The sequence below is a fragment of the Neopsephotus bourkii genome, unplaced genomic scaffold, assembly GCF_033783945.1.
Source record: "Neopsephotus bourkii isolate Nb327-2 ecotype Australia unplaced genomic scaffold, CSIRO-AGI_Nbou_v1 NB_107, whole genome shotgun sequence".
Classification (NCBI taxonomy): Eukaryota; Metazoa; Chordata; class Aves; order Psittaciformes; family Psittacidae; genus Neopsephotus; species Neopsephotus bourkii.
The window spans coordinates 1,666,136-1,694,100 of record NW_026900624.1 but is presented as its reverse complement, the minus strand read 5'-3'; the positions used below and the strand labels follow the sequence as shown (position 1 = coordinate 1,694,100).

The 27,965-nt window shown below is 42.3% G+C and overlaps 2 protein-coding genes across 7 annotated transcripts; one reads left to right on the top strand and one right to left on the bottom strand.

Moving 5' to 3' along the window:
- The first annotated feature begins 235 nt into the window (after positions 1–235).
- LOC133214632 (C-type lectin domain family 2 member L-like) lies at positions 236–7,718 on the top strand. Of its 3 annotated transcripts, XM_061357716.1 has the most exons (6): positions 236–474; positions 1,599–1,682; positions 2,134–2,312; positions 4,090–4,190; positions 5,778–5,862; positions 6,940–7,718. In XM_061357716.1, the coding sequence occupies exons 1-6, from the start codon at positions 423–425 to the stop codon at positions 6,946–6,948; spliced, it is 510 nt and encodes a 169-aa protein (XP_061213700.1). In that variant the 5' UTR covers positions 236–422; the 3' UTR covers positions 6,949–7,718. The 3 variants fall into 3 exon arrangements, with proteins under 3 accessions (XP_061213700.1, XP_061213689.1, XP_061213708.1); XM_061357705.1 differs by having other exon boundaries at positions 242–474; positions 5,778–7,718; XM_061357724.1 differs by lacking the exon at positions 236–474 and adding an exon at positions 620–1,106 and having other exon boundaries at positions 5,778–7,718.
- A 2,335-nt stretch (positions 7,719–10,053) lies between these two features.
- Positions 10,054–22,783, bottom strand: LOC133214614 (killer cell lectin-like receptor subfamily F member 1). Of its 4 annotated transcripts, none has more exons than XM_061357669.1 (8): positions 22,553–22,783; positions 21,156–21,356; positions 15,068–15,145; positions 13,826–13,924; positions 12,945–13,085; positions 11,814–11,965; positions 11,024–11,136; positions 10,055–10,373 (listed from the first exon to the last, which is right to left on the bottom strand). In XM_061357669.1, the coding sequence occupies exons 2-8, from the start codon at positions 21,235–21,237 to the stop codon at positions 10,241–10,243; spliced, it is 798 nt and encodes a 265-aa protein (XP_061213653.1). In that variant the 5' UTR covers positions 21,238–21,356; positions 22,553–22,783; the 3' UTR covers positions 10,055–10,240. The 4 variants fall into 4 exon arrangements, with proteins under 4 accessions (XP_061213665.1, XP_061213653.1, XP_061213659.1 ...); XM_061357675.1 differs by lacking the exon at positions 22,553–22,783 and adding an exon at positions 21,563–21,655; XM_061357690.1 differs by lacking the exon at positions 15,068–15,145.
- Between the last annotated feature and the right edge of the window lie 5,182 nt (positions 22,784–27,965).

Here is a 27,965-nt window from a genome sequence, read left to right as displayed (position 1 = left end):
CTTCGGACATCATTTTCAGCAACTGACTCTTGCTAAAAATCCTTGACAATCAAAGTAATTGGAGACCGCAGTGAAAGCATAAAGTATAACCCTTCATTCTCATGGCTTTCTATTTAAGGTTTTCTCCTCAGGTACAGATGAATGCCAGTTTTGGATAAAACATCACTGAATCCTCATCGGCCTCCCACAGACTTGAGACTGGAAGAGAGCCGTGTTCCTCTGGTTCTGTTGTACGTAAACCAGTTACTGTGTATAACACAGCAGGCAAACCGCCCGTACTGTGCGCTAACCCTCTTGACGGATACGGAACCGGAGCCGAGGAAGCGGATCCCGGCCGCTGGCCGCAGCGTCTCCCGACCCCGGGCTCTCCTCCAGTTCCGGCCCCGTGATTTCCCCACCGGTGGGGCCCCAGCGCCGCATCCATGGGACACGAGGGCAGAGCCTCCCGGGCGCGGGGGCCGGGATGGCGCAAAGGTGAAGGGGCAAAAGGGAGAGGGGCCGGGGTGGACGCCGCGGGGGCTCCCATGCCAGCAGCAGGGCGAGCAGCCGGCAGCCCCTACCGGAGAGAGGGGCCGAGAGGGGCGCAGCCGACGGGGGACTTAAGTGGCCGTGCAGCCGCGGAGCACTGCCCGCTCCGCCCGGCTGCTGCCCTGCGGCCTCCCGGGAGCCTCCGGGCCTCTGGAAACGCCCCCCCGTCCGGTGCCTGCCCGGCTCCGAGGGGCTTATCCGGTGGAGGTCCCGTCGTGCAGCGGCGCCGGCCCTCCGGGGCAGCCCTGGGCGGGCGGAACCCTAGAAGGAGCTGGGCTCCGCGCTGCGAGACCCTCCCCAAAAATGCCCGGAGGTGCCGGGCACGGAGCGGACTGCGGTGTGCGCGGGGGCTGGCCGGGAATCAGCCCCGTGCCAGCATCCCGTGGGGTTAACCCGGTGCGTGAGGCTAGATAACCTCCTCTGTGTGCTGTGCCTCTTCACAGAGAGGGGAGGCTGCCCTGTGCTGGCAGCGGAGTGGGCACCAGTAGGAGGGACCCTCCCTCCCTTTGCAGCCTCGCTGGGGCGCCTCATCCCCTGCTATTGCTTACCAGGGTGGATGCAGGACACGGCAGTGGCAAGTTGGTGAGTTCTTCCCACCTCCAAACCCAGACCGCTGGCTCCTGGAAGGGAGATGGGAAGACGACTCTGAAAAGCTGGATGTTGTTCCTCAGGAGAAGTTTATGACTCTGCAGCTGACAACTTATTTCTCTTATCTATGCCATATTTAGGCATCAGGTTAACCTCAGACTTACTGTTCATATTTTTGTTCCATGCTTGCTGCTTTCTTTTCCAATACTTTTTGAGTGTCAGAAACTACCTCGCTATTAGGTTAAGGGCTGGGCGAGGTAATGAAAAGTAATTCAGAGTTCATGTTAGCTAACTAGCTTCATGATGAGACTCTAAATGCCACACAGTTTCTAGTCTCTAGCTCTGCTCCTGGCTGGCTCTCCACAGAGAGTGATTTTTGGGGGAATAACATCATGGGTCCTGGGCTCTGCTCCCCTGTCAGCTGGTTGTGGTTTGGTTTCAGTTTTGGTTTTGGTTGTAATTCCTGACGTTTCTCTTTTCAGGTCTGTTCTCAAATATCCGGTTATGGCAAGGTGTTGCTGGAGTCCTTGCTGCTGCTGTCATTTTGATTTTGTGTATTCAGTTTGGTAAGTGCGTAAATCATTTAAAAGAAAATATAATTAGCCTTAGCAATTACCAGAATTTTAGGTTTCCAGAGCCTCAGAAGGTTTATTGAGAACTTGCCTCATCTCAAACTTAAACAGATGTCTTGTGATAGACTGTTTAAAGTTGTGGGCAGGTGCAACCCTTGCAGAAGCTATAGTTGTCAGAAATACCTAAGTTGTAGGAGAGTCCTTGGAGGGTACGTTTCTACCACTTCCTTGGATACTTCTACCAGCCCACCTCTGATCATCACTTTAAAAGTATGTCAGCAACCATAGGGGTGCAGGAGGCAGGGTATATAATTAGTTTGCAGTAATTGTTTCTGCTGGGCAGAAGTAATAATGCTACAATTAGATGTGGATGATTTTAGATGATGCAGTCAGAAACCTTCTCCAGTTGTAAGAAATAGGTAGACTGGTTTATGTCTTTTTGCAGTAAACCGTTCTTCAGATTTTCCCATCTGTCCTTCCCTGGAACTCTGTCCATCAGATTGGCTGTATTTCCAGAGAAAATGTTACTACATCTCTGAGAGTGAAGCCAGCTGGAACTCCAGTCAGAGCTTTTGCTCTTTGCACAATGCTTCCCTCTTGGTGATAGAAAATCATCAGGAACTGGTAAGGAAACAAAAGGGGGGAAGGGAGGAGGAGTCCTGGTTTCACCCCGTCTCACATCTAGGGAGTTGCACAATGAACCAGTGTGTTCTTCCAGCCTCTTAGGCTGAACCGTTTGAAGGTGATGCAGAGACCGTGACGTGTCACAGCATGCAGAAAGCTGCATGCCTCCTTTCCCTGCACACAGCAAACATCAGGTTGTAGCAGTTGAGTTTTAGAAAATGCCTGAGGGTTAATGCCCGAGTTAAATTTGGGGCTGCTCACAGCTGTAAGTACTCACATTGAAGGTAACTATCAGGGTAAACGTTGTTGGGTGTCATCTTAATTAGGTAACTGTTCTTTCTTAGCTAGATAGGTTAATGACAGCCGAGTTTGTAGTTATGTTAGCCTTGACCTTTGGAATTAGGAGACAGTTACTACAGGTTGGAGCATCTGTTTCTGTATTATACTGCCATATTAGGAAAGATTTCACCTAGCACAAAGACCTAAGAGAATGTATTCTTCCCTATCTGTTACAGACCTTGATGTCTTTAAGCAGCCTCTCCTTAGGTCAGTCAGGCCTATCACAGACACCAGTATAGGGCATTGGGTGCAGATGTCAGTTCTGCCGCACACACTGGAGCAAGGATCTTCCTTATCTCATCTCTACAATGTCTTCCTAAAGCTGGCTGATAATAAAAACTCAGTATGATGAAGACATGTCAGCAATGGAGAAATGCATTAGCTGCAAAGGTGTTCATTGTTCTTTGAAAGCTTTCTTGTGGAGAGACACTAAAATAATGCATTTGCAGTTCCACAGGAGTTCTGAATATTCAGAAGCATATTGCATTCTCTTAGCTGGCATTTCTGTCACTACAGTATCTGAGTGCTACAGGGATCCTGTTTCAATTCATTTGATATCTGATCAGTTGTAAGTTGGAATCATAGAATCATATAATAGTTTGGGTTGGAAAGGACCTTAATATAATCAAGCTCCAGTCTCCCTGCCATGGGCAGGGACACCTCACACTAAACCATGTCACCCAAGGCTCCATCCAACCTGGCCTTGAACACTGTCAGGGATGGAGCATTCACAACTTCCCTGGGCAACTTCTTCCAGTGCCTCACCACCCTCACAGTAAAGAACTTCCTTATATCCAATCTAAACTTCCCCTGTTTAAGTTTGAACCCATTACCCCTTGTCCTATCACTATGGTCACTGATAAAGAGTTCCTCCCCAGCATCCTTATAGCCCCCCTTCAGATACTGTAAGGCTGCTATGAGGTCTCCACGCAGCCTTTTCTTCTCCAGGCTGAGCAGCCCCAACTTTCTCAGCCTGTCTTCACATGGGAGGTGCTCCAGTCCCCTGACCATCTTCGTGGCCCTCCTCTGGACTTGTTCCAACAGTTCCATGTCCTTTCTATGTTGAGGACACCAGAACTGTACACAATACTCCAGGTGAGGTCTCACAAGAGCAGAGTACAGGGGCAGGATCACCTCCTTCGACCTTTGGCAGGTCACACTCCTTTTGATGCAGCCTAGGATATGGTTGGCTTTCTGGGCTGCAAGGGCACACTGAAGCCGGCTCACGTTAAGTTTCTCATTGGCCAAAAATTCTTTCAGTCATGTGCATCACACAAGATCCAGATGCTGCAGTACCTTGTAGATTTAATTTTTATTATTGTTTCTTCCAGGAGAAAGGCAGGATCATCATTTTGCTTTCGAGCCCTGGGTCAGAGACTGTGTTTTGATAACTGCACTGAACATGCAAAACTATTCTCATACGGGTTTATTTCTACAGAGTTTTATGATGAAGATAACAAAGCAAGACCCCTGGATTGGACTCTACAAAAGAAATGAAGAGTTCTTTTGGGTAGATGGGAAAGCATTAGACACTACACTGTAAGTCGATGTTGAGGGGTTTTGCTGGTGATACTAGATTATAGGGGAATAAGGAAGGATAACTAAATCCTTGAAAGAAAGAACTGTAGTGATGTTGAAGGGATGACTATGGAGAGAGCATGGAATACAAAAAAGATTTCACTTAGCATTGTTAAAACTATACCAAATGAAAGTTAGAATCTAGATTTGTGATGCCAGGTTCAGAAGCAACAAAGGAACCACCAAGATAGCAAAGTGATGAGGAGGAGGATTTACAGTAATACAAATTCCTCATTATAGAATACATTTTGCAAAAGTGCAAACCTACATGCAACCTGCACGAGGTTTATAGCCAATTATTTGGGAGGCTTAAGATGTTTTCCTGCTTCCTGTAGATGTGTCTACAGAAAAGGCTGCCGGAAGGAAAGGTGAAGCTGTGAATTTACGTTGCATGAGCTGCTCTGTGGTCATGGCCTTGTCTTCTATCCCACCAATGGCAGGTGTGGGAGGTTTGCTCCTCCTCCCAGTGGCTGTCCCATCTTCTCAGAGACTGCTGCTTCTTGTCCTGGGCAGCTGCTGGCAGGAGATGGTAGAATTACCGGTGGCAGTAATAAGCATTGAGATTTCAAAAGACTGAAATTAACTTAAAAAGTGGAAAATTTAAATACTTTTAAGTTTGTGACATGACTAGTGCTATGTGACTGTATTCAGGCCATTTCCAAGACTTGAGGGCTTGATCTGATAAAGACCTTACACATTTAATGTGAGATGTGAGCAACACCTAGGCATCTCAAGTTGAAAACTGTAGCCTTTTCTACTCTTGCTTATCCCCTGCCTGTGATACAGACATCCACTGAGGCTTTCATTTTCAGTGATGAAGTTCACATTCTTAGACTTCTGCTTCTGTGCTTGCCTCAGAATGCCCCTTCCATCTCTAGAAAGGCAAACATTTTAATGTCTAAGCTCAGTTGCTGCTGCTGTCATGTTAACACTGGCGGGGTTTGTCCCTTGGCTTTTCCAGAGACCACAATAGTTTGGTTGCACTATTCACAGAATACTGTCACACTTGGTTTGAGAACAGAGTTGGCGAAGAAGACCCTTACCCCTTATACAGGGGCACCTACAGCGTGGAAATTGAAGCTTGCTTCCTGTTTTCCATTGCCCTCTTAACCATAGTACAATGTTTTCAGTTTTGAGGAGAGGGAAATGAGAGAAGCATTTGTTTCCCAGCTTCTATTGTGATGTTTCAGCTGTATAAAAGGATGTAGGTGTCAAAGGTGCAGCCAGTCTTGATAGCACAGCGTCCTTGAGAAGGGCAGACCTGAATTCCAGTCTCCACAATATGGGCATATTTGATATTAAGCAACCACTAGACAAGGTGGGGTAGTACTGCAAGTCCTAGATTTTGTATTCTGGTGGCCAGGCCCCATTAGAAAAAGATGACCTTAGTGGTGTTCTCTTCAAAGCACAAACTACCATCCTGTGATGCCTTGACTATAGTAAATCAGGCTTTGTACAAAGAGAACCTGTGATCCTGAAGTTCTCTTTGCTTTATGGCATTATTTGATAGTGGGTGTCAAAGTAATTGTCTTTCATTCTCTCATACAGGATTGAAGTAAAAGGCTCTGGAAGCTGTGCCTATCTTGAATCCAAAGGAGTCTCGGCCTCTGGATGTTATTTAACCAGGAAGTGGGTCTGTAGTTTGAATATTGGCTTATCACGATAAAGGTGGATGAAGCCGCCACACCTGACATTTGGTGCTCTGATGTGATGCCTACACAGACTATATCTGTACTCTGGGACCTGGGAACACATCTCAGCTCCTGCCTGGAGGTGAATGGTTTTTCTGGTAGCCAGAATTCTGCACCCATGGAGGAAGCCTCTGTTGTTTAAACATAACCATTTAAAAGGCTTCAGCGTCTCGATAAGCCATCTCATTGCCCCATTTTTCTAGCTACCACTCATCCTGTAGGTGCCTTTTGATGTGTTATCAGTATTTCTTCCATTAACTGTTCTCTTGTAGGATCAGGAGCAGCTGCTCTTTTCCTTTTTGGTGTGCAGTTGGAGGTGTTTGTTCTGCTTTTTCCTTAGCCAACCTCTGTGTGCAGGGATGGGTTGTGAAGCTTGGGTCTGCCTGAAATTCTGCCAGTGCCTGTCAGATACAGGGTGATGCAGAAATGAGCACTTTTGGTTTGGACAGGATCATTGCAGATTCTGCTCTCCCAGTTTGATGAGGTGCATCTTGTGTGACTCTGCATTATATTGTGTTTTGTTAATGTTGTTTTACATTGATCTTGCTAAATTAGCTTGACAGTATTAACATTGTGGGATTTATGTAGCTGCACCACACCTGATGTTCTCCTTCCCACAGCAAAAAGAAAAGTCAGGATAAGAGTATTCACCTGAGCATCTGCACGGATGGTGAAGGAGTTTGAGTTGAAACAGTAATAGTGAAGCTGCAGGCATTAATGTTGTAAAGTTAGCTATAGTCTTCAGTGCAAATAGGCGAAGTCATGAGTAGAGAATAACAGAATTAACAGCAAAGGATGAATAAGAAAATTAAGAGAAAAGGATGTTCCTCCACGGCTTCCTCATGGCCTGTGCCTGTCTGAGTCTGAGGGTGGACAGTCTGTTTTCTGGAAGGACAGCAAGTGTTCTCTTCTGTGTGCATATTGTTTTCAGCAGCAACATCCCATGCTGTTGAATTGCTATGAGCCCTAAAGGAACTGAGGCACAATCCCGCTGAACCCTGTCCACTCATGTCTAGCAGGTAACCTGAAGATTTGAAGTGCCCTCTGACCCAGAGGAAGCAAAGCAGCTGGTTTTCCTGGAAGGACTACTCCTATCGGATATCTAGAGAAGGAAAAATAGGAAATTCACGTGTAAGGCAGGGCAAAAGAGCTTCCTTGATCGTCATAAAGTCTGGAAAATTGTTTTTCTTGTGATTTGGGTGCTATGGAGAGGACTATGGGATCTGTGGGACTTCTCGAAGGAGCAAGTGGAGCAATTTTTGGAGTAGCCACTAGAGTGCACTGTAGTTCCAGAGAAGGGAAGCTCATTGTGCCTTCCCAGTTGCTGAGAATGTAAAACTGCACCATGTTTGACAGCGTATTTGATGTGTGTTTGTTCGCTGGGTTTTCTTGTCCTGTTTGTCATTAATTTTGCCTTCACTGTGTTTTTATGCAGATTTAATTTCTGTCTACTTTTGTTCAGCATTTTGTTTATGGCTTTGTTATTTTCTTGGCAATGGGACCTTGCTGTAACAGGACCGTGCAGTATGATTATTGTTAACAACTGACTTTACTATGGTTATTTATATCTGAGCACTAATTTTGCTGAACTACCCTTTTTATAAATGTTTATATTCTTTATAAGCACAGTAACAGTACTCTATGGTCTGAACAGCCTAATAATCTATGTGTTAATTTATATGTAACTAGTTGGGGAGGTGTTACTCTGCAATCTTTTTAACTTAACTAGCTCTGAAGGACATGGTATGTGCAATAGTCCTGAAAAGGTACTTACTAAATATCTTTACAGAGCCTCTGAGTTACAGTGGTTTGTGTCTTAGTATGGTGCCATTAACAGTAATTTTTTAGCTCAGGTACCATATGGGGGAAAAGAAAATCACCAGACTAAAGCAAAAATGTTCAGGTTTTGAATATGACAAGATCTTCAATCATAATGTTGGCGTTAACAGGAGACAAGACATTTCACCCAAAGAAGAGAGCATTTTACTTTCTAACACTTCTAACAGTTTCATGTTTCAGAATGTGTCAGACTTTTAACAAAAGCATGTAACTGAAATGCTGAAGTACTCCTGTGGAAACTGCTGAAATGTACATAGAGAAACACACAAAGTACAGTAACATTGGAGGGAAACGTGGAATTTTCCACATTTGGTCTTGTAAGGTTTTCTAAATACTTGCATTAGAGGCATACTAGAGGTACATTTCACAGAATCAGTGGAAATTGTAAAGGATAAGGAGTATTCATGTACTGTGTTGTGTCTTCGCCTTTCTTAACGAACTGATTTACCTGAATGTTGCCTTTAACTACAAAATAACATCACTTTTGCATTTCTTTCCCATCAGTGTTGTCTATGGGTAGAGTCCAAAAAAAAGGGAAATTTTGGTTCTTAAAAGAGGTTTTGGAGCAACTGTGAGCACAGTAGGTTATAATGAAAGCTCTGTTGTAATCTTAAGGGCTGCAGTTAGCATCTTCTTCAGTATCCAAAGTCTGTCATGCTAAGAAATGAAGGGTCAAGAACTAATGATCTAACTTTACTCAGAGTAGGGTTTGATGAAGTACTTCAGTGACCATTTCTTCTTTTTTAATTGGTGGAATTACTTAAGACTTAATGACTGTTTAAAATGTCAGTAAGAGCTTCCTAAGGCCCTGCAAAACCATGTTTAATTATGTTGGTAACAGAGATTGCTCAAATACTAGACATTTCATGAATACTGTTAAAACCTAAACACCAAAACTGATTAGAAAGAAGGCAGCTCGGGAGTTTTAAGTTTTTCTTGTTAATTCAGCATGGCTCAAGAAACATCTGCCATAAAACCAGCAATTCAGTGGTTGTCTCCAGTGCATGACGAAGGATATGCTTTAAGTACCCTGAAGGTGTATTTCCTCAATTGGAATGTATCTATATAAAAATACATATAGACAGATACGTATACTGTAGATAGATATATCTTACTCATTTCAGGCTCTTCCCTTGCCTTTGCTTCTCTGTTTAGAATAAACAAACCACTCCTCTTCCCCAAACACATGCTGCACTGAATTTGGGGGATTTTTCACTTTTTTTTTAACATGAGAAAACCAGTTTTTCAAATGAGTCTTTAGCCAGTGATGCTGCATTCTGGAGGGAGGAATTCTGTGTTGTCTATTTATTTGAAAAGAAGTCAGCCACCCTGAAGATACTGTACTTTTCAATCTGTAGCCCCAAAGTAACAAAGACCCACTGTGCTGTGCCAGTGGAACACAGCAGACTGTGTCATGTGATTTGTATCTCTTTCACTGAAGATCTCTTATGCCCTTTTAACTCTCACTTATGCATGCCTACTACCTTCCTAGGATCTCTGTCTTAGCACCTCTGTTAAGTGCGGTGTTACCCATCAATGTGTGCAGATGGAGAGGTATCAGTCTAGGTCTTACCGTATCGCTCATTTTGTTCCATAGCTACAGTCATTTGCATGCAAAAGCCATAGTACTTTATACCAAGAGCTCATGTGCAACCATATAGGTTGGTTACTCATCACAAGTTGCCAGACATTAATCACATCCCTCCACAGGGACACTACACATGTAGTGCAGGTATGAGACAACGTGCCTGGGAAACTGCAGCTGCCTTTAATTGTGTGTATCATAGCAAAGATGAGATAAATGCTTTAAATTTCAAAAGACATGTTGGACTTGTTTCTCTCATTGCTAACAAACACTCTAATTCCAGTCTGTGCAGTTGTGGTAGAGTTGCACCTTGGATTTTAACGTTAGGTTTTGTTTTGTTCTGTTTCCTCCAAACACAACTAACCGCATATGGTTAAGGTAAAAAGTACATGAAATTATAGTAAAACTCTGGAAATTTAGAATCTCCCATTGACTGGCCCTGAAATTATTGCATAAATTCTAGGAAATGAGTAAGAATTCAGCTTCTGATTTCTTGCACATCACACGGTTCAGGCGCACAGTGCTCATCTTCACAAGTACCTCTTCTCCCTTGCCTTTTCCTAGAGGCAACTGCTGCCAATGGCTGGCTGTGAGAAGGCTCAGCACCCCCAAATCCAGACATGCTGATGTGCAGTCCTGTTGCATGACCTTCACCCAGGCACCTGGCAGTGTCCAAGTTCCCTGTTTGCATCCAAACAAAGTCTTAGGGATCACAGAACAGCAAAATACAGATTTCTGTGGAAGTCTCTTAAAATTATTTACATCACATGTTGTTTTATCAGTAAAACAGGTCTTCTGAGAGAAAGCTCTCTCTGTTGTCTGATGATTGGGGGTTGGAACTAGAAGATTTTAAGGTCCTTTCCAACCCTAACTATTCTGTGGTTCTATGGTTTGCCTCAAAGCACCAACAAAGTTGCATTCTTCTTACAGATCCACTTCTTTAAAGTCTGGCAGTTATCTACTTGAATCATGTTTTTTCTTCTGTAAACAGCACAATTCTTGTCAGTCTCAATTCTATTTATAGCTTTCCTGGTGAGAGAACGAAAGGAATGCAGTGAGTTGTCAGCTTTAAATTCAGTACTGAATAAAAATGTTGATGATATTCTGAGTAGGAGTTTGTGTGGCACCCAGTCTGTAACCTACTGAAGCCCATTTCCTCAACAGCCATGTGTAGGTGGGATGAGCACCCACAGCAGAGATGACTGCAGGCTGCTAAGGGATGTAAGCTCAGGAAAATTAGTGTAAGAAGGATAAAGGCTCCATATGCAGCCATGATGATGAACTGTAATGGTAAGAGAACTGCTGCACAGATCCTAGCACCCATGCTATGTGACAGGCATCACTTTCAACAGAGGTGGTCAGTATATGGTCTGTGAAGTCAGTGAGTCTGTTGATAGTGATATCAGTGGGAGAAGTGTGTGTTAATGTCCCTCTACATTCATACATACATGAATTGTGATTGTGGTTGGTCTTGCAGGCAAAAAATGGATGTTTCCAAAGATGCCCAGCAGGAACCAGACAACCTGGAACTGGCGGTGAAATAGGCCCTGAATAGGTGCCTGACGCTGTAGGACTAGATCTGTGCTTTGGGAAATTAGCTTGGATTCAGAGTTGAATTTCTATGCAAAGTACTATACTTTTGCTACTGCCAAAGACAGCACACACACACAAATTATGACCTGTTTTCTTTTACTCCAGGATCCTCAACTGAACTCCATTGTTTCTTCATGTCTGGAATCTTCAAGCCAATCCAGATATATTTGGTATCTTTCTCTTTATTGTCTATGAATTCCTGTGGAACAAGCAGAAGCATATTACCCAACAGTAGAGCGTTTCTGCTGTGCCCAAGTCACTATCCTGTCTCATGCACAGCTTTTCATGTAGTCCTTCACATGGAGAGCAATGGCAGGAATCCAGCTGTGGCAAAGCAGCCCATTACAATGGCCCATATGCATGTGACCAGCCACAGTTTTAATTCCAGTTGGCGCTCAGGTTAACTAGCTTCAAAAAACCCCTCAGTGATGCTCCTCACCCTGATGAGCCAGGTTGCAAAGCCTGGGCTTTAGGGTGAGACGTGTTCCTCAGGGAATTCTGAGTTTCTCAGAAGGGCCATTCAGCTGCTTTTCTCAAAGGAAAATGCGAAGTCTGGCTGTTTGTATTCTCATTTAGTGGTTGAATCAGACCTCTCTTCCCAGAGCCAAGTAATGGAAATGGGTGGGAATTTCCCACCATTTCCTCCCCCAGGTCAAAAGTACTCTGGTTTCTACACCTGCATCTCTTCTGCCTCTCCTCTTCAGCCTCTCTTGACACTCTAGAAACAAGCTCCTGTGGAGAGTCAGATGCTTTGCATTTGATGGGGCTCTTAACTTGGCTGCATATACACCTGACATTTGGGCTGTGTTCACTTGGTGAAGTGTTTGGCTAAGGCAGATACCCATTGCACAATTTTAGGGCTGCTGAAAGACTCACCATTTCAATTTCATCTTCAATAACAAGAAGCTGGGATTTCCTGGCCAGACAGTTTTTCTGGCTATCATCCCAGCTTACAGCCTCCTCGGAGAAGTAGTAACATCTGCTCCTGTGCAGTTGCCACCCAGGAGGACACAGCTCACATGTTCTTCCTGTGAGCGGAGAAAGGGAACAGTTAGCTCACAGAGTGACTTGTTCCATTTACCTTGTAGCATTTTATGTTCATGTGCCTGGGTGGCATGAAAGCAGCCTGTCCCCACTCCCAAGCTTATGTTCACTGGGTGTAGAGAGAGATTTGAAGGCTCCAGTGCCATTCCTCTGCTCAAACTCCCACTCCCTTGCCATGGTGCTATGTGCTTCTGTACTCCCACTGCACATCACTGGGCTCTCCACCTCCCTGGGCACCTGCCCGGTGGAGAGCATCATCAAGGAGTACATAGAAGGCTGACTTTTCATATCCCCGCATGCAGTCCCTGTGAGGAGGCACTGTGTGATGTGATGCGGAGTGTGTGGATTTGACACATCATGTGACCAGAAAGCACAGGTGCTTATCCAAACTGTGTCCATGGAACTGGGGAAGGAACTGTGTTCCAGAAGGGGAACACTGCTGTTCGCAGGTCTACTTCCCATGTCACACACAGCATTTGGAAGGAACATCCCCCATATTTCCTTTAATGTTTACAAAACACAGTTACAATCAGTTCTTAGAACAGGGTTAGTATTTGATAGCAAATAATAGACCCACAATAGAAAGATCACAAATTCTTCCCCTTCCTGATGCTTGCAAGAGGTTAGGAAATGACCTCCCGCTTATTGCAAACAATTGTTGTCTGGAAAGTGTTTTCCCGAACAGTGGGAGGAGCTACAAGATACAGCATTTCTGACAGAAGCTCCTGGCAGTAATGAATTTAAAGAAAGTACTGGAAACTATTTATACCAAAAGAGGATCAGAACTATTGTCATAAACTGTTAATTCAGATCCTGTCATCACTTCTGTGCAGGAATGCCATGTTCCCTGGGTAGAATCACTGAGTCGCCAAAACCTGCAGACTGTCAGAGAAATAGGAACAGAGACAACAGAATTGTGCACCCAACACATCTCTGTGCTGGTGAAGGACTAACTTTCCTCACCCTGTCCATCTTCACACAGTTCCTCCATGAGCCATTTCAGGAGCACTGCCAAGACAGTCTTCTCTGAGGAGGTGTGATTGCCAGTGCTATTTACACCAATATGGGACAAACTTTCTGATCTGCTTGCTCTGCACTTCAAAACTTGAACAAAAAAAGAGATTATGGTTAACAACAGGGTCAAGAAAATTTACTGTGTGAATATGAGGATATGTGTATGTACATATACACTGGGGGGTAACACACTCAGTTATAAGCATACTCTGTGTATACTGTGTATACTGCCATACCCTGGCAAAGGGTGAAGCTGCTGAATAATATGAACGGTATAGAAAAAGAAAGTAAGTTTGTCATTACATAAAGAATACACAATATTTTGGTGAGATTTTAGGGACAGTTGGAAAGAGCGTGTTTTCTGAAGTTTTCCAAACTTTTATCCCTCTGGAACAGTTCTTGTAAAACTGGAGCATGCTATGGATTATGATATTACTACTACCAGGGAAGTCTGATTAAATGAAATTATCTGAAGTCTGGTTTTTATTTCATTTGTTCAAACCTACAAAGAAATTAAGCAAAGTGGTCTCAAAGTAGCATTATAGATACAAGTTTTAACTTCTAAGTCAGGAAGTGCAAATGTTTTGATTGTCATAATGATTTGAAACCACCTACACTTTTCAGCATCACTGACGACCAGGTAGACTGCAGCAACTCCACCTCAGCTGCACAACATATGTTAAACAACAGGTAGCAAATAGAAAGCCACATTTATTTTCCTGCATTTGTGTATAACTTGACACCTTTCACTAAGGGAATTTCTCTTTTGGTGTGGCTCTGCCTTTGAGGTTTCACCATGTATGCAATGAAGAGACAAAGGATTTACTCACATTGCTTGGCTAGTACAGCTATGACACCTAGCAGGACAAGCACAAGGGCTCCCAGGATCAGTGCCACGTAGAACCAGGCTGAGCGCCTGTGTCGCCAGCCTGGAGGGAGGTGGGAAGAAAAGCAGCTTTAGGTCTTTGCGCTGTTAACACTGCCTTTATCTATGTGAGTTTCTTACGTGGAAGCAATAGAGAGGTCAGTCTGCCGCTTGCAAGCATGCAGGGACATTTTACTCATTAAGAATTTGCATCCATTTTACATACATGCAAGTGAAGCTGAAAGATCCTTTGGTCAGACAGAGCAAGTGATTTTCAATCAATCACTCTTAAGAATTCACTCTCTCTCCTTTGAGGTAATTTGCTCAGGCATTGCCTTCTGCCACCGACCCACCCACACCTGGCAAGACCCTGCAGAGCAATTCAGGGAAAGTATCAGGGATGGTCTGTGGTATATTGCTCCTCTCTGGCTGCACTCTCTTGTGTTAACATGCCTGAAAGCTAACTTACCTGAATTCACAGAAAAGACAAAAAAACCCATACTGACACCATAGCACAGTGATCTGACATAGCACAGATCTGACAAGCATCTCTCCAGCTGTTTGACACTCATCAACTGGTGAGAGTGAATCACTCAGGAAGAGGCAGAACCTGAGGAAATTTGGGGTCAAGGTGCTATTTCCACAAGCCACAGAGTTGCACTTTCGTAACTGCTGTTTTCCTGACGTTGCCTGCATGAGATAGACAGGCAACTCCCCCACTCTCTGGCTGCCTGAGATATGTTTTGTAATGTTTCCTTGCAGCTTTCTGGGGGCCTGACCTTGCCTGGAACATGACCTTCAATACAGGGAGGCTGACAGTCCATCAGCACACTAACTGCACATGGAGGGCTGGGTATTACACTACTTCTAAAGCCAAAGGTGTCCCTGTTACTGTTCCTGCGGAGAAACTTAACAGCAGGGTTCCTAAAATCTGTGGAATTTTACTTTCCTTTGCTAAATTTTCAATGTAGGGCACAAAGGCATTTTTTTAAATTATTTTAAAAATCTCTTTCAGTATTATTTTTACAGGGAAAATGTATTATCTGAGAAAACAGGAAAAGAAAAAAGAAATCTTATTAAGTGATAAATAAGTTCTTTATTGAGAGATTGTATGTAAAGACTCTTTGATAACAACTTTTACTGTTGGGTAATAGGAAAGATTACATCTATAGTTAGTAACCAACGGCCAAACAAAATAGCACACTACCAGAAGCGGAAGTCTCTGATCTGCTGCTCCTTTTGGGTTTCGTCTTCACGCGCAGTTCAGCATATGTGATCATGTTTCCTGTTAAGGAGTAGGGAAATGCTGACATTTGTGGTTATACAAGCCATTAACTGGAGAAACAGTAAAGAATTACACAGAAGACCTAGTCTGCATAAAAAGGGGCATGTGTTTCCATAGCTGCTAGTTCAGCTTTTTCTTTTAAGAAACATGAGTTGAGATGATGACTGATCATTTCCTGCTGCTGCCAGGAAGCAACTAAAAGCCTCCTCCGTAATCTTTGCTTGAACTACTTGTGTCCTGTATGGCTGGACCAGGAGGCAGGCAGACAGACTAAAAGATGGGTAAGACCTGGGTACTAGGCATCACAAATATTCCGTTGTTGCTAAGCCACCTCAGGAGTTATCATAGGGACTTAACCCCTTTGTGGACCAGGGAGATCCCTAAAGGAAAACTGCCACTCAAGAGAAATGTTTCTGCAGCAAGGTGACTCTTGGGGGCATTCCTGACTTGTGAATGTTTATGCTGGGATATTATGTGATGCCTGTAATAGCAGAGGAAGGGATTTGGTGGTTGAAGATATCCATTTCCAGGTGCACATTGCCAAAGCAACAACAAAAAAGGCATTAAAACAGCATGGTGTGAGTTAGATTCTTTATGAAAACATTTAAAATTCTGTTTTATTGGGGTATTTTGTAGAGCTACTCCCTGGTTTTATGGATGGTATTTGGACCTTTGGTAGACTGATCTCGATTTCATAAATGGTGAAATTTTACCAATCTGAATCAAGAATAAGCTTCATGCTACAGTCTTAGTTTGTGATCACTGGAGCTTTTAAAACAAACAAAGCAATTTGTGTTGTATAAAATCTCACTGATCAGGAAAAAACTTGGAAGAAGAGGGTCTTATGTTAAATGAGGTAGGTTTTGATATGAGAATTACTGAAGTGTGTTGAGGTTTTGCAGTAAGAGAAATACTGAGCACCTGAGGCAAATAAGATTTATTCATACAGGTAAGCTGTTCTGTGCTTTAGAGAACCTGACCTAGTACACTTCGCTGCTTGCTTTATTGCAATTTATTAGTTCAATGAATTGCAGAAAATGTGTAAGTTCTATTGAACTGCATGGATAAATAACTGCTCTCAAAAAGAAATGTTTATAAAAGTTTTTCTTCTTAGAGTGCAAATATTTTTCAGGCAACAGTCAGGACTTTCAAACTTTTCAGTGCACGAGCCTTGTAAATGGAGACACTTCTAAAATATGTACTTCAGAAAATCTGCTCCTAAGTATTTTCTCTCTCAAATAAAGATCCATTCCTTTAAAGAATATCTCCCAGACTGTAGGAAAAAGGAATTATTATCCACATGAACTGAATATTGAAAAAAAAGGATTACTTCTGTCATGGTGTGTGTTGGCACATGGCCATCTGAATGTCAAGTCCTCAGAAGGCAGCATTTTTAAAATACCACATAAACTTGATTTTACCGGATGCTTATGCTCCCTTACCTAGTTTAGCAACAAGTAGCCCTGGTATTAGATGGGGATCATAGAATCATAGAATAGTTAGGGTTGGAAAAGACCTTAAGATCATCAAGTTCCAACCCCCCTGCCACAGGCAGGGACACCTCGCACTAAACCGTATCACCCAAGGCCTCATCCAACCTGGCCTGTCACTTCCTTATACTGAAATTTCACTTCATTTCTGTATGCAAATTTTCAAGTGCAGAAAGACATCTCTGTTTACTGGAAGGTTCTGTGTGGTGAATGTGCAGATAGGGAGTGCTTCTGGCAGGTCAGCCACTCAGGAGTGTCAGGCTTTACAGACACCAGGCTCTTGGGTTTCACTGGACAGCAGGTTGAGTGTGGGCCCACAACGCATCCTCATCATTACAGATCATGCAAGCCACCAGAGGGGCTGAGTTAAGAGACCTCTGGTTTGCAAAGGAGGGGAAGTTCCTGTGCTGCTCCACTTGCTCCTGCTGCAGCCACACCTGGAACATTGTGTCCAGATGTGGTCCACTCCATTCAGGGGGGACCTGGGGGAAACTGGAGGGGATCCAGCAGAGAGCAAGCCTGGTCAATGCCTGGACGGGCTGAAGAGGGTAGGGAGGGGAACAAGAAGCTAAGGGGAGAACTAATATCAGCCTACAACTATTCGTGGGCTACTTTGAGAATGGAGTTGAACCCTTCTTGGTTTGTTTTTCTGCTAGAGGAAAGGTCATATAGGTAATCATTTACGAATCATAATGAAGTAACTCTCAAATTATTCTTGAGTAAACTAGGAACTTGAGTCTTTCCTTAGAAGATGGGTTTCCAGGCTGTAATTATCTTTGTTTGCATTTTTGTAACACTTTTCTACTTTTGAACATCTGTTTTGAAGCACTTGCTAGCCCACCAAAGCATGTTCACAGATAGTACCACATACTAACTCCTCATCAACCTACTCTAGTAGAGCATCCAAAAATCACCTTGTCCTTGTCATTCAGAGCACCTGACTCACAGCTGAAGTCCAACTGGTTGTGCAACAATCTGGTGTCAATCTTCCCATCTGAACACGATCACAACAACTCCATTTTGACCCCTTTTCTGGGTGCAGCCAGAAACTTGGAGCTGCAGACGTTTTTTAGTGCTACATTGTGTTAAACATTATTTAACACAGGTTTCCCACTCTATAGATTTCAATGAGTAAGCTTTCCTTGGCATTATGTTGTGAACCTATGCATGTTCTGCAATTATGCCACCAGTGATTTTTATATCTTTTTCTGTATCCTCACAAAACTTGATGATCTTAAAGATCTTTTCCAACCTAGTTGATTCTATGATTCCATGAAAATACATTGAATAGATTTTGAGATAAGAACGGTATTTGGGAGAACTCCAAGAAACTCTGTAACTTGAACAAACCAAATCCCTCTCACATGGATAAGGAAAAACAGAAAATATGATCTATAAAGAGACTTTTATTCTCAAATCCAAATTTTACATATTTAAAACACCTATTCAACTGCTAGAAACCTTGGCAGAAATTCAGGTTCCCTCATGTTTACCTTTCATGTGTACCAGATCTTAACAGAAGCTATATGTTAGCAAGGTAAATTACCTGTGCTCCCCACTCATAGTTTTGGTATCTACTCCAGTATGCAATTTACAACCTAACATTCTGAAACTTGCACAAAATGCAGCCAGGAGGAGTTGGGCATGTTCTACTTTCCGATAGCCTTGTGATTTAAAGTCTTGCCTAAAGTCTGGGAATCTGCTACTCAGAGCATTCACCTGCTGAATTTGCAGTGCTGATTAAATGCAGCCCTCCCTCCTCCATGGTGACAGTTTTACCACTGTGCGCTGCTTTCCCTCATGCTCATCTTGAAGCCGCTTCTTTTTTTTGCAAGAAAGGCAGACATCCCTGGCCAAGAGCAACACCAGCAAAAAATCTGGCAAAGGGAGGGATGTGGGTATGAGCCATTCTCCAGCAGGCATTTCAATGTGTCACAGAGACAGTGCCAAAGGGAGAGCGTGTGATGCTTGCCACAGCTCCCACCTTGGAGCTGAGAATCCTCACTTTGAGAATCAAATTCCTGCTCCAAAGGAGGATGCATCGAAACCTCTTCATGAACAGTGCGACATGCTGTAACTGTGTTTGGCATGTGGATGCTGTCCTGTTTGAAGCAGCTTTGAGCCCAGCCAATGTAGGAGAGAGCTCCTTCTAGCTTGTAGGGAAGGATCTAACTCCCAGAAATGGTTAACCAAGCAGCACCTTTTGTCATTGCTCTATCCTATTATGCAGCCACTTTGGGCAGTTCATTGCTCACCATGCTAGGATCCCAGACTCTCCTCCTTTAGCTGTAAAGAACTGCAGGGCATCTCAGGGAGTCATTACTACGCAGTGGGGAATCTTAACACTAACCACTGCTGTACTTACACTGAGCTTAAGTCTGTTTTATAAATATTGCTCAACATGTCCATCACATTTCAGGATTGTTTCCTGAATTTCATACCAAGTATTTAAAAATTACAGAACTTATTCTGTAGGAAAAATCCATTTTTTCCCTTTCTTCCTGAAAGTTACTCTTTTCTTTCACAAGAATTTCTTGTAATAAAAGAACACTCACCACCTGGATGACTATGTGTGAATTTCAGTCAAAGTTTTAAAACATCAAGGAACTGGAATTGTTCGTTTGCATTTTTAAAGCATGATAATATGGCTCAAGTTCTTGTCTGTTTTAATAATGATGAAAGTCATATTAATATATGTTAATGATGAAGACAGAGAAAGAATTGTCATCAGGGAGGTATTTCTAGCATGTTCTATGCTTCTATTAAGTCCAATATTGCTTGATACTATTTGGTGCTTTTTCCATTTGTGTCAAAGTAGAAAAATAATTGCTAACAAAATCCAAAATAACAGGAAGGTTAACAAACAATAAAAAAAATAAGCCAGCCATAATAATAGCCCTGTAAGTTCAAGCCCCGTCAAACAAACTGTGTTTTAGTATAAGCAGACAAAGGTGGGGAGAGAGAAAGGGCAAGGAGACACCAGGCATTATAAACAGTGGAGGATGGATCATTTAAGGTATTTTTGTCTCTGTGTAACTGAGACAGCGTAACTGAGACTTGTGGAAATACTGCGTGCATCTCTAGTGCCCATATTTTGGTAGGAGATGGAAACACTGGAGAATGACCAGAAAAACTTCAGAAAGCTAGAATGAAAGACTTGAAAGCAAAAGGACACTAAGAAATTACTTTATTACTGTGACCAGTAACTTCATGTGAGAATATACTGAGTGCCAAAAGCTATCTGACAAAGTCTTAACAAGAACTATCTAGATGTTAATGAGAACTTGAATGGGAAATTAAAGCCTACCCTATTTAAATTGAAGCTTTTCCTTCAGACAGCATGATCAAGGGACATACTTTGATGTCTTCAAATCAAGATTTGATGTCTTCTTAGAAACTGGGTGAAATTCTAGGCAAACCCTCTGTGGTTTGTGATGTACAGGTTACGGGAGTACAAACAACATCCATGGATGCATAAACATACAGCCTAAGGTAGTACTTTATGTTAGGTATATAATTAAGTTAACTTATATTTTTTAGATACATGTCTTGTAAAAATAAAATTTTCCCCCCTCTCCCCCCATCATTTTGATCGGGGGAAGAATCATATGGAACCATATTCTATGGTAGAATCACAGAATCATAGAATAGTTAGAGTTGGAAAGGACCTTAAGATCATCCAGTTCCAACCCCCTGCCATGGGCAGGGACACCTTGCACTAAAAAGTACATGCATTCAGAACACCATCATCACTATTAATCTACATTGTAAGTAGAACATCTTCTAAAAATGCTCATCACACAATATTGTTTAAGTAATTAAATGCTTATAGTGAGAAGATGTTATTCATATTAGCTGTGATCCAGAATTTTGACAAAATGCTTTCATGAATGAATTTCTTTTTTCCAAGTAGTGGAAATCTTAGCTCTTAAAAAACCAAAGTAGTTTTTTAAATCATCTCTTTTCCCTGAATATTGATTTAGTCCTTTGTAGTTTTTTACAAATATATGAAGTGATCACAGACTGATAATGTGGTTTTAGGAAAATCACTGCTGGAAAATTAAAGAGGAAGAGCAGGAGGATTTTAGGAATCATTCAGTACTTCCTTCAGTGATAGTGACTGCACTGCCATTAGCTTTCTGATTTACTAGATAATGTTCTACTCCTTTTCCATTAAGACATCATAAAAAGCATAGATCTAATTTAAAAAAAAAAAAAAAAAGGAGAGAAATTATGCTCATTATTCAAAAATATCCAGTTTCTGTTTTGCATACTGTTACTTAAAATACTGGCCAGACCCAAGACACTACTCCGTAGCAATAGTGACTGAGGAGTAGCTTTGCCAATTGGTATCTCATGAGAATCTCTTCCACCACTTGCGAATTTCCACCATTTTGCATGCAGCATCTTATAGCATTCTTCTAATATTACCCAGAGATAATTTTAAAAATTAAAAAGAGAGAAAGAGAGAGCACTCAAGAGAAGACAGTGTGTGCACAAGAGCTGATTAGGTATTTTACCTGGAACTGATGTCTGAGAAGGAATGTGTGGTCTTTCCCTCGGTAGCATTGCCACGTCTGCATATGTGATATCACCTGCCATTGATGAGTAAGTCCCTCTGTCTTATGGAAAGAGCTGGTTTAATATAGTAGGTTGCATCCTGTATTAGGTTTGCCTGACTCCAGAAGTGTACAGACACTTTGCTATGACTCTGAGGAAGGCTGAGAAACAGATAAAAGGAAGGAAGTTACATCTTTCAACACACTTTCAAAGTCTATTGACACCATTCTGTCTCTTGTGTGATTTCTTGCCCTTCAGAATACAGGAGAAAATGAAGATTAAAACCCAACCTTTTTATTAATATAAAAAACATCTTTTTGGCCAAAGCAGAGCCAAGTTTCTAAAGAATATCCAAACCCAGACTTACACAGGTACAAAAGCTTTGCTGGTTCTCACAAGAAAAGCTGAAGCAGTACAATCTGTGTTGTGGATGTATTATGCTTGTGTGCATGACCTTACATAGCCTATTCACCTAAAAGGAAGCTAAACAAGATATATATCAGTACACCATGTTTTGGGGCTAATGTAACTGCAACCATGGTTAAAGCTACAAAAATGTAACTCAAATTCATACCTGCTCTATCCAACAAGTGCTATAATGGTTTAACAACTAAATTTGGACTATATTAATGATGCATAAAATTTAATTTAAAATCAAATTAAAACTAATTTTGTTTCAAAACTTTAGTGTAAGAGTAGTTACGACCAGACTAGAGCCACTCTTCCTAGCTTGATTGAGCTATCCCCTGCTTGACTCAGAAACTCGACAGGCAGAAAGCCTGAGTTGCCTTTAACTCCTTGTTCATGATCCATGTGTTTGCTGCAGGTTATTTTCCTGGCAGTGGTTTTGTCTTCTATGTTTGGAAAAAACAAGCAAACAAAAAAAAACAGCAAAAAAACCCCCACAGATTTTAATTAAAACTTAAGCCCTTCTAAAACCTAAAACCGCATTTCAGAACACATAGACATGGAGCCCTGTGCATGCACAGTCCAGACTTTCACTGCTAAGAGCTACATTACTGGTTTTGTGCTTTATTCCCACCTAGAAAATTCCTTTAGATTTCGATGCAGATAGGCTCTACAAACCTACATGGGTCAACTGAAAATAATGTTTGTTCTGTGATACAGCCTACTCACGTTTTCTGTTACATACAATGGGCCTTCAATGCTCTAGATTCGAACAAAAAAAAATGTTTGGTTTTGTGATGTTACTAATCTTTTCCTTCCTACTTTCAGCACTGGTAACAGTGTTAAATGCAGAAACAAAAGGTTTAAGGGGGGAAAAAAAAGAGCCTTTGACAATCATGGAACAGATTACTCAGAAGTGCCACTCAGGTACAATTTATATGCAACGTACCTAAATTTTTGTTCCTTTACCATCAGCCACAAAGTGATCAGTATGCAGATGTGGATACTGTTAACTGGATACTGATAAGGTTTGCTTCATGGCAACCTACACACCAGCCGTGTCACTGGTCCTAACATGAAACGGAGCTTTTGTCTTCTGATTGAATCAGTTTCCATTGCTCCCCCTGAACTTCTCACCATCCTTTACAGCAGGATATTTAGGCTCTGAAATGGAGAAAAAAAAACAACACACAGACACACACACACACAAAACAAATAAAAGCAAACAAAACAAAAAAATACCCCCAAAACACCCAACCCCAAAACAAAACCCACTTTCCTTTTTAATTTTTCTTGGGGTTCTTTGTTTTTTAAATTTTAGTCCAAGAGCTAGATGGCTGAACAGGTTGCTTGGACTCTCATTCTCTCTTGCTGTCACTGCATATACACCTAAGCAGTCTTTTCTCACATCAGTCTCTCCTAAATTATTCAAAATCATCAAGATGTAGTCATGTATAGTTGGTGTAAGCATGGGTCTTTCTGAACCAGTGGAAAAAATAGTGTTTCTGTTTTAAGGGAATGTGTCTCTCCTCTCTTTTCCTCTCCTCTCTCCTCTAAAAAACACATTTTCAGACAAAAGAGCAATCTCAGTAAGTGCAGTGCAGACAAGGCAATTACATCATTTGTGACCTTGCAGATTCTCACTTGCCTAAAGAAAATTACAAATGCGCACAGTTATTTTTCAGAGGAAACTTACAAAATAGCCGTAAGAGTTTCTCAGTTTAGATTTTAAGTATACATGATGTGCTCATTGTTAGGACCGATCACAAAAAGGCAGGATAATTTTAGTTTCTATAAAGAACACATGATTAGAAGCCTTTGTGAAGCATTTTTCTTGAATTCTTTATATCATACTGTAAAACTATGATTTTTTTCCTTACTTTTAAAATGGATATTGCACTACTACAGAATTTTCATTTTATAAGTTTTTTCTTTTGATTTTAGCTCTGTAAGTATTTTATTTTCTTTGCTTTCCACTTAAATTCTAGCTTTATTGCTAAATACCCAGATGTGGGTCATCAGGTCTGACCCACTGATCTCTCAGTGCCAACAGTACTTTAAGAAGAAAAAATCCAGGCTGTTGTAGCAAAAGACCACAGCAGAACTAGGAGATATTTGTTAGCAAAATGACCCACTGCTCATAAAGACAATAGAAAGCCCCTTTTTTCCTGCCCGTGAGTCTGGGCATGAACAAGTCAGGTATCCAAGGCTAAGCAGTGTTGCCAGCATGCATATTCAGGTTCATGGAGTCATCCGGGGAGGAAGGAAGGGACATCTGGAGGCCTCTAGTTCAACCCCTGCTCAAAGCAGGGCTGATTCCACAGATACATCAAGTTGCTCATAGTTTTGTACAGGCAGGTTTTAGAAATCAATGTGGACGCAGATCCCATGGCCTCCCTGGGCATATGCTGCAAGTTTTTTTCTTCTGCCTGGTCACAGTCCCTGGGCTACAACTTGTACCCCTTGCTTCTTGTTCTTTTGCTGTGCCCCTCTGCAAAAAGACTGCATTTGATTTCTCTGTAAGCTTCTTCTCTCTAACAGAATGCTGCAGACAAGCTAACAGGCAACCGTTAGATTTTATAAAGCAAGCCACTTTCACTATGTGCCATTACATCTTAAAATAAATCGGTGTTCTTGTAAATTCATCTAAACTGAGTACTTCTGGTTTGTTTAGACGGTGTCACAGGTGCACTTTTATCACATGAACATCTCCAGCCTCTGAACAAATGTTTTGTTTGTGACAACGCACTGCTGTCTACTGTTGTATTTTGCAGAATAAAAGCTTTAGAAGCACAGCCTGTTTCAGCCTTGTCATTACCCTCTGTCATCTTGTCACAGTCTTTTTGGTTTGTTACTCCTGTGGAAAAACATCATCCGAATATCAAAATGCTTCTTTACAAGCTGTAATCTGGGTTGGGCATCCACGTGGCTTAACTCATCCCAGGACCCACCATCACCTTGTGTCTTCTCGTTTCACCAGATAGAGCCTTCACCAGGTAGAGCCTTGCCTCAACTTCTTTTGTTCCAGCCACCTGATTAACAGGCTTAGCTTACAGTACACAAATGCTGCTGAGGCCAGTAAAGCAGCAGGGATTGCTGTGTATGTCAGCCACATGTCAGGGAAGGGGAGAGTGATTTTATAGCCTTGAGCTTTTAGACTGTTTGCAGGAGCAGGGAGAGGCAGTTCAGACTTCCTTGCAGCATCTGCAAGGAAAGATGGTGGGGTTGTTGTGTAGGAGTCCTGTGTACATCATTTAGAGTTTGGCAGTCTGGAGTTACACTGGCTCTGTTGAGGTAGGCAAGTGAATGCAAGCTCACATTCTTCCCCATCTTGACATGTGCTCCTGATTGCACATAGACTCTCCGCTTGTAACCATCATGTTAACGTTGCTTAGTAATGTTCTTGTGATGGCACAGTTACCAGTTCCAGTTCTGCAGAGAGTAAATGCGATAACAGCTGAAGATGACACCCCTTCTGTGGGTGTGACAGTGTGTCCTTCATTGCATGCAAGGGCAAAAGTAGACTGGTAACAGCAATGTGGGCTGCAAAGTAGAATTCAGCACCTTCGGCCACAGAATAGGCAGCTCAGCACAGGGCTCCAGCAGCCTCAGGGTGCACATTTTAAAGAACTTGAACTGTTGCTCTGACAACAAAATGGACCTTTCCACTTCTCAAAGGCTGAGCTGCAACACAGACTTCCAAGCTAAACTGAGTGAATGCCATGAGTTGATATCCACAATGGGTTTCAGTTCTAAACCCTATGTCACAGAAAAGCCTGTGTGTACAATGAGGCACCCAGAAGACAGCCATGATCAGAGCTAAGGCTACAACCAAAGACACTTCCTGCCATAAATGAAAGACCATGCATTGTTATTTCACACTGCAGCAAAAAAAAATGTCATCTAAACAGCAAACCCATGAATTTCCATGCCAGTAGCTTTATGTTCAGCATGTGGGTCTTGGAGTAGGTAGGAAGCAAACAAGGTTGGAAGCCTGTGAAATGGGTTTCATCCCTATGCAGGGTTTTGGGTGGTTTTAGGGCATGTCAACTCTTTTTGAATTTCAGGTTAATACTCAAAGATGTTGCTGTGTAGATTATTTTTCTGAGTGTCATGGATTCCCTTGGATGCATTTTTCAATGCTAAGCAGTATTGGAGTGAGCATGTTTCAGTGTCCTAAGCAGTTTGGTGACAGCATATCAGGAAGGAGCTAGTGAACACCCCTTCCAGCACACTGCCAGATTGCCTTCTCTCCTTTCTTTCACTCTCACATACTTAGTTTTTCTTCAAAGGACTGAAGCAGTGAGTCTGCTGGAACCACATCCATAGGTAGCATGTTCTTGGTGACGTTGTAATGTATATTCTGGAATGGCATGTTGTAAGATCTTCTGGAACCCTGTATCTGTGACTTAGAGAGTGACTGGTGGGGAAAAAAGTGGTGTATCTCCCTGTAGACCATACATCTGCACAACAGCATCTAGTGGTTTGGACAACAGAGGATGTCTTTGCAAGGTGAGACACAGCAGAGGTGCTGTTACAGTTGTAGATCACCCTGGCATGACCACAGCCCAGTGGTTAAGTGAGCACATCCTGGTTCAATACCAACAGACTGTAATGCATGGTGCTGGATTTGCCCCTACAGCAAAGTGCAGCACTGCACAATGTGGACTTACAGCGTGAAGTCTGCTTGTTTGGCCTTCCATGATGTCCTCTATTCTGCCACACAGGCATAGCTTGCTTTCCTTCATCTCTACCCTGTGTCTTACCCTCATGTATTATAAAGTTATCTCTCGAGCAGCATTTTAACCTGTAGGTGTGAGAGCACTTAGCAAAGAAGGGCATGTCACTCTTGCCAGGACACAGTTAGAAAGGCAAAAGTAAAAGGACTTGCCCCAGATCACTCAGTAGGCCAGTGGCAGAGGCTGGAAGATTGCTCAGCATTCCTGTCACTTAGCACAGCACCCTGTTCAGTAGGCCAGGCTCATTATTAATGCATCATATACTTGCAGAGTATAAAAGTATAGAGACATATATATAATACATAATAGTGTTACGCCTACAATACCAGTCCCCAGAAAAGTGTCTAGATATCCAGACATGGAAAAGCAACACCATATTCCATGCAATAAAACATGCTGTGCAGTGAATAGGCTGCTTGCCCCTAAGGCAAAGAAAAATAAGTTCATACAGGCAGGACTGCACCAGTAAAAAAAAAAAAAAAAAAAAAAGGAAGAGGGTTTCCAGAGGTCCTATTTATTTGATGGTTTTATGATTCTGTAATAATTTTCGTCCCCTCTGGTAATTTAAAGGAGCACGGAGGCATATAGCCAACATCAGACTGGGAGCTCCCTTTTGGTGCTCTCAAGCTCTTAACTTACTATGTTTTTTTCAGCTCACTTCTCGTAACATTTAAATGAGACCACAACGAGCACTTCCCTCCACAAAACTTGCAGTGCTCTCTAGCGTCATTTCTTTACAACTACAAGTGTGCGACAACTACATTGTTCCCTAGGAGGCAGAAACACAATCATGAACGAATTTTTCTGAGCCACATAATTTCAAGTTTCAAAAGGTAATTCTTTCAGTTACAGCTCTGTAGAGCACCAGCGCTTGTTCGTCCTGGGATCCACTTGCATGAAGCTAAGGGATTTGTTCTCAGCTTTCAACTGAGTGATTCTGTGGGAACTGGACACTGTGCTTTAGTCTTTACAGAAGTTTTTGTTCAGGACTAGCCAGGAATCCATTAAGACTCCATGCCTTTTATATTTTTCATAATATGCTGTATAAATTTTAAGTGCACATATTTTTTTCCAATGGAAGGAAACATCTTAAACCCCAGAATATAAATGGTGATCAAAATGCCTTAAAAAAAGAAGAAGATTACATGGTAACAGAAAATAGCTTAGTTCATCCTAGACAAACACAAAACAAAATCTGTAGTTGTACTCAAGTGCAATTTATTCAAGACAGTTCTTGGTTACCTTCTTTTCCTCAGAGTCCCAGAGGGAACATTCACATTACAGCAGCCAAGAGCTCCAAACTGTCTTATACCTCCTCCTCCTCTCTCAAACAGCCCCTTCCCAGGAATTCAGTAAGGGAGCTTTTCACTTGCAAGTATATGAGACCTACATCCCTCTTCGCCTTCTGTTTGTATCAAAATAAATTATTGACAAAGGTCATAATGACCGGCACAGCTTTTGAAATGCAGAGTGTAAGTTCTCACTTCATTTGCATCAGTGTAAAGCTGGGATAACCTTGGTGCAGGTGGCTGTTGGGTGTGAAGCTGGCATCAGTGGGACCTTATTCAGGATATGTATTCTTACAGCATCTTAAAAAGCAATTCAGTGACACAGCCCGTCACC

Excerpts from the sequence above, each read along its gene's own strand:
- LOC133214632 (XM_061357705.1), top strand. The coding sequence starts at position 423 with ATGGGACACGAGGGCAGAGCCTCCCGGGCGCGGGGGCCGGGATGGCGC. Across the intron at positions 1,683-2,133 it reads GATTTTGTGTATTCAGTTTG|TAAACCGTTCTTCAGATTTT; the intron begins GTAAGTGCGTAA and ends GTCTTTTTGCAG. Across the intron at positions 4,191-5,777 it reads AAAGCATTAGACACTACACT|GATTGAAGTAAAAGGCTCTG; the intron begins GTAAGTCGATGT and ends TCTCTCATACAG.
- LOC133214614 (XM_061357669.1), bottom strand. The coding sequence starts at position 21,237 with ATGGCAGGTGATATCACATATGCAGACGTGGCAATGCTACCGAGGGAA. Across the intron at positions 15,146-21,155 it reads TTCTCAGACATCAGTTCCAG|GAAACATGATCACATATGCT; the intron begins GTAAAATACCTA and ends ACTCCTTAACAG. Across the intron at positions 11,137-11,813 it reads TTGAAGATGAAATTGAAATG|GAATTCATAGACAATAAAGA; the intron begins GTGAGTCTTTCA and ends CTTGTTCCACAG.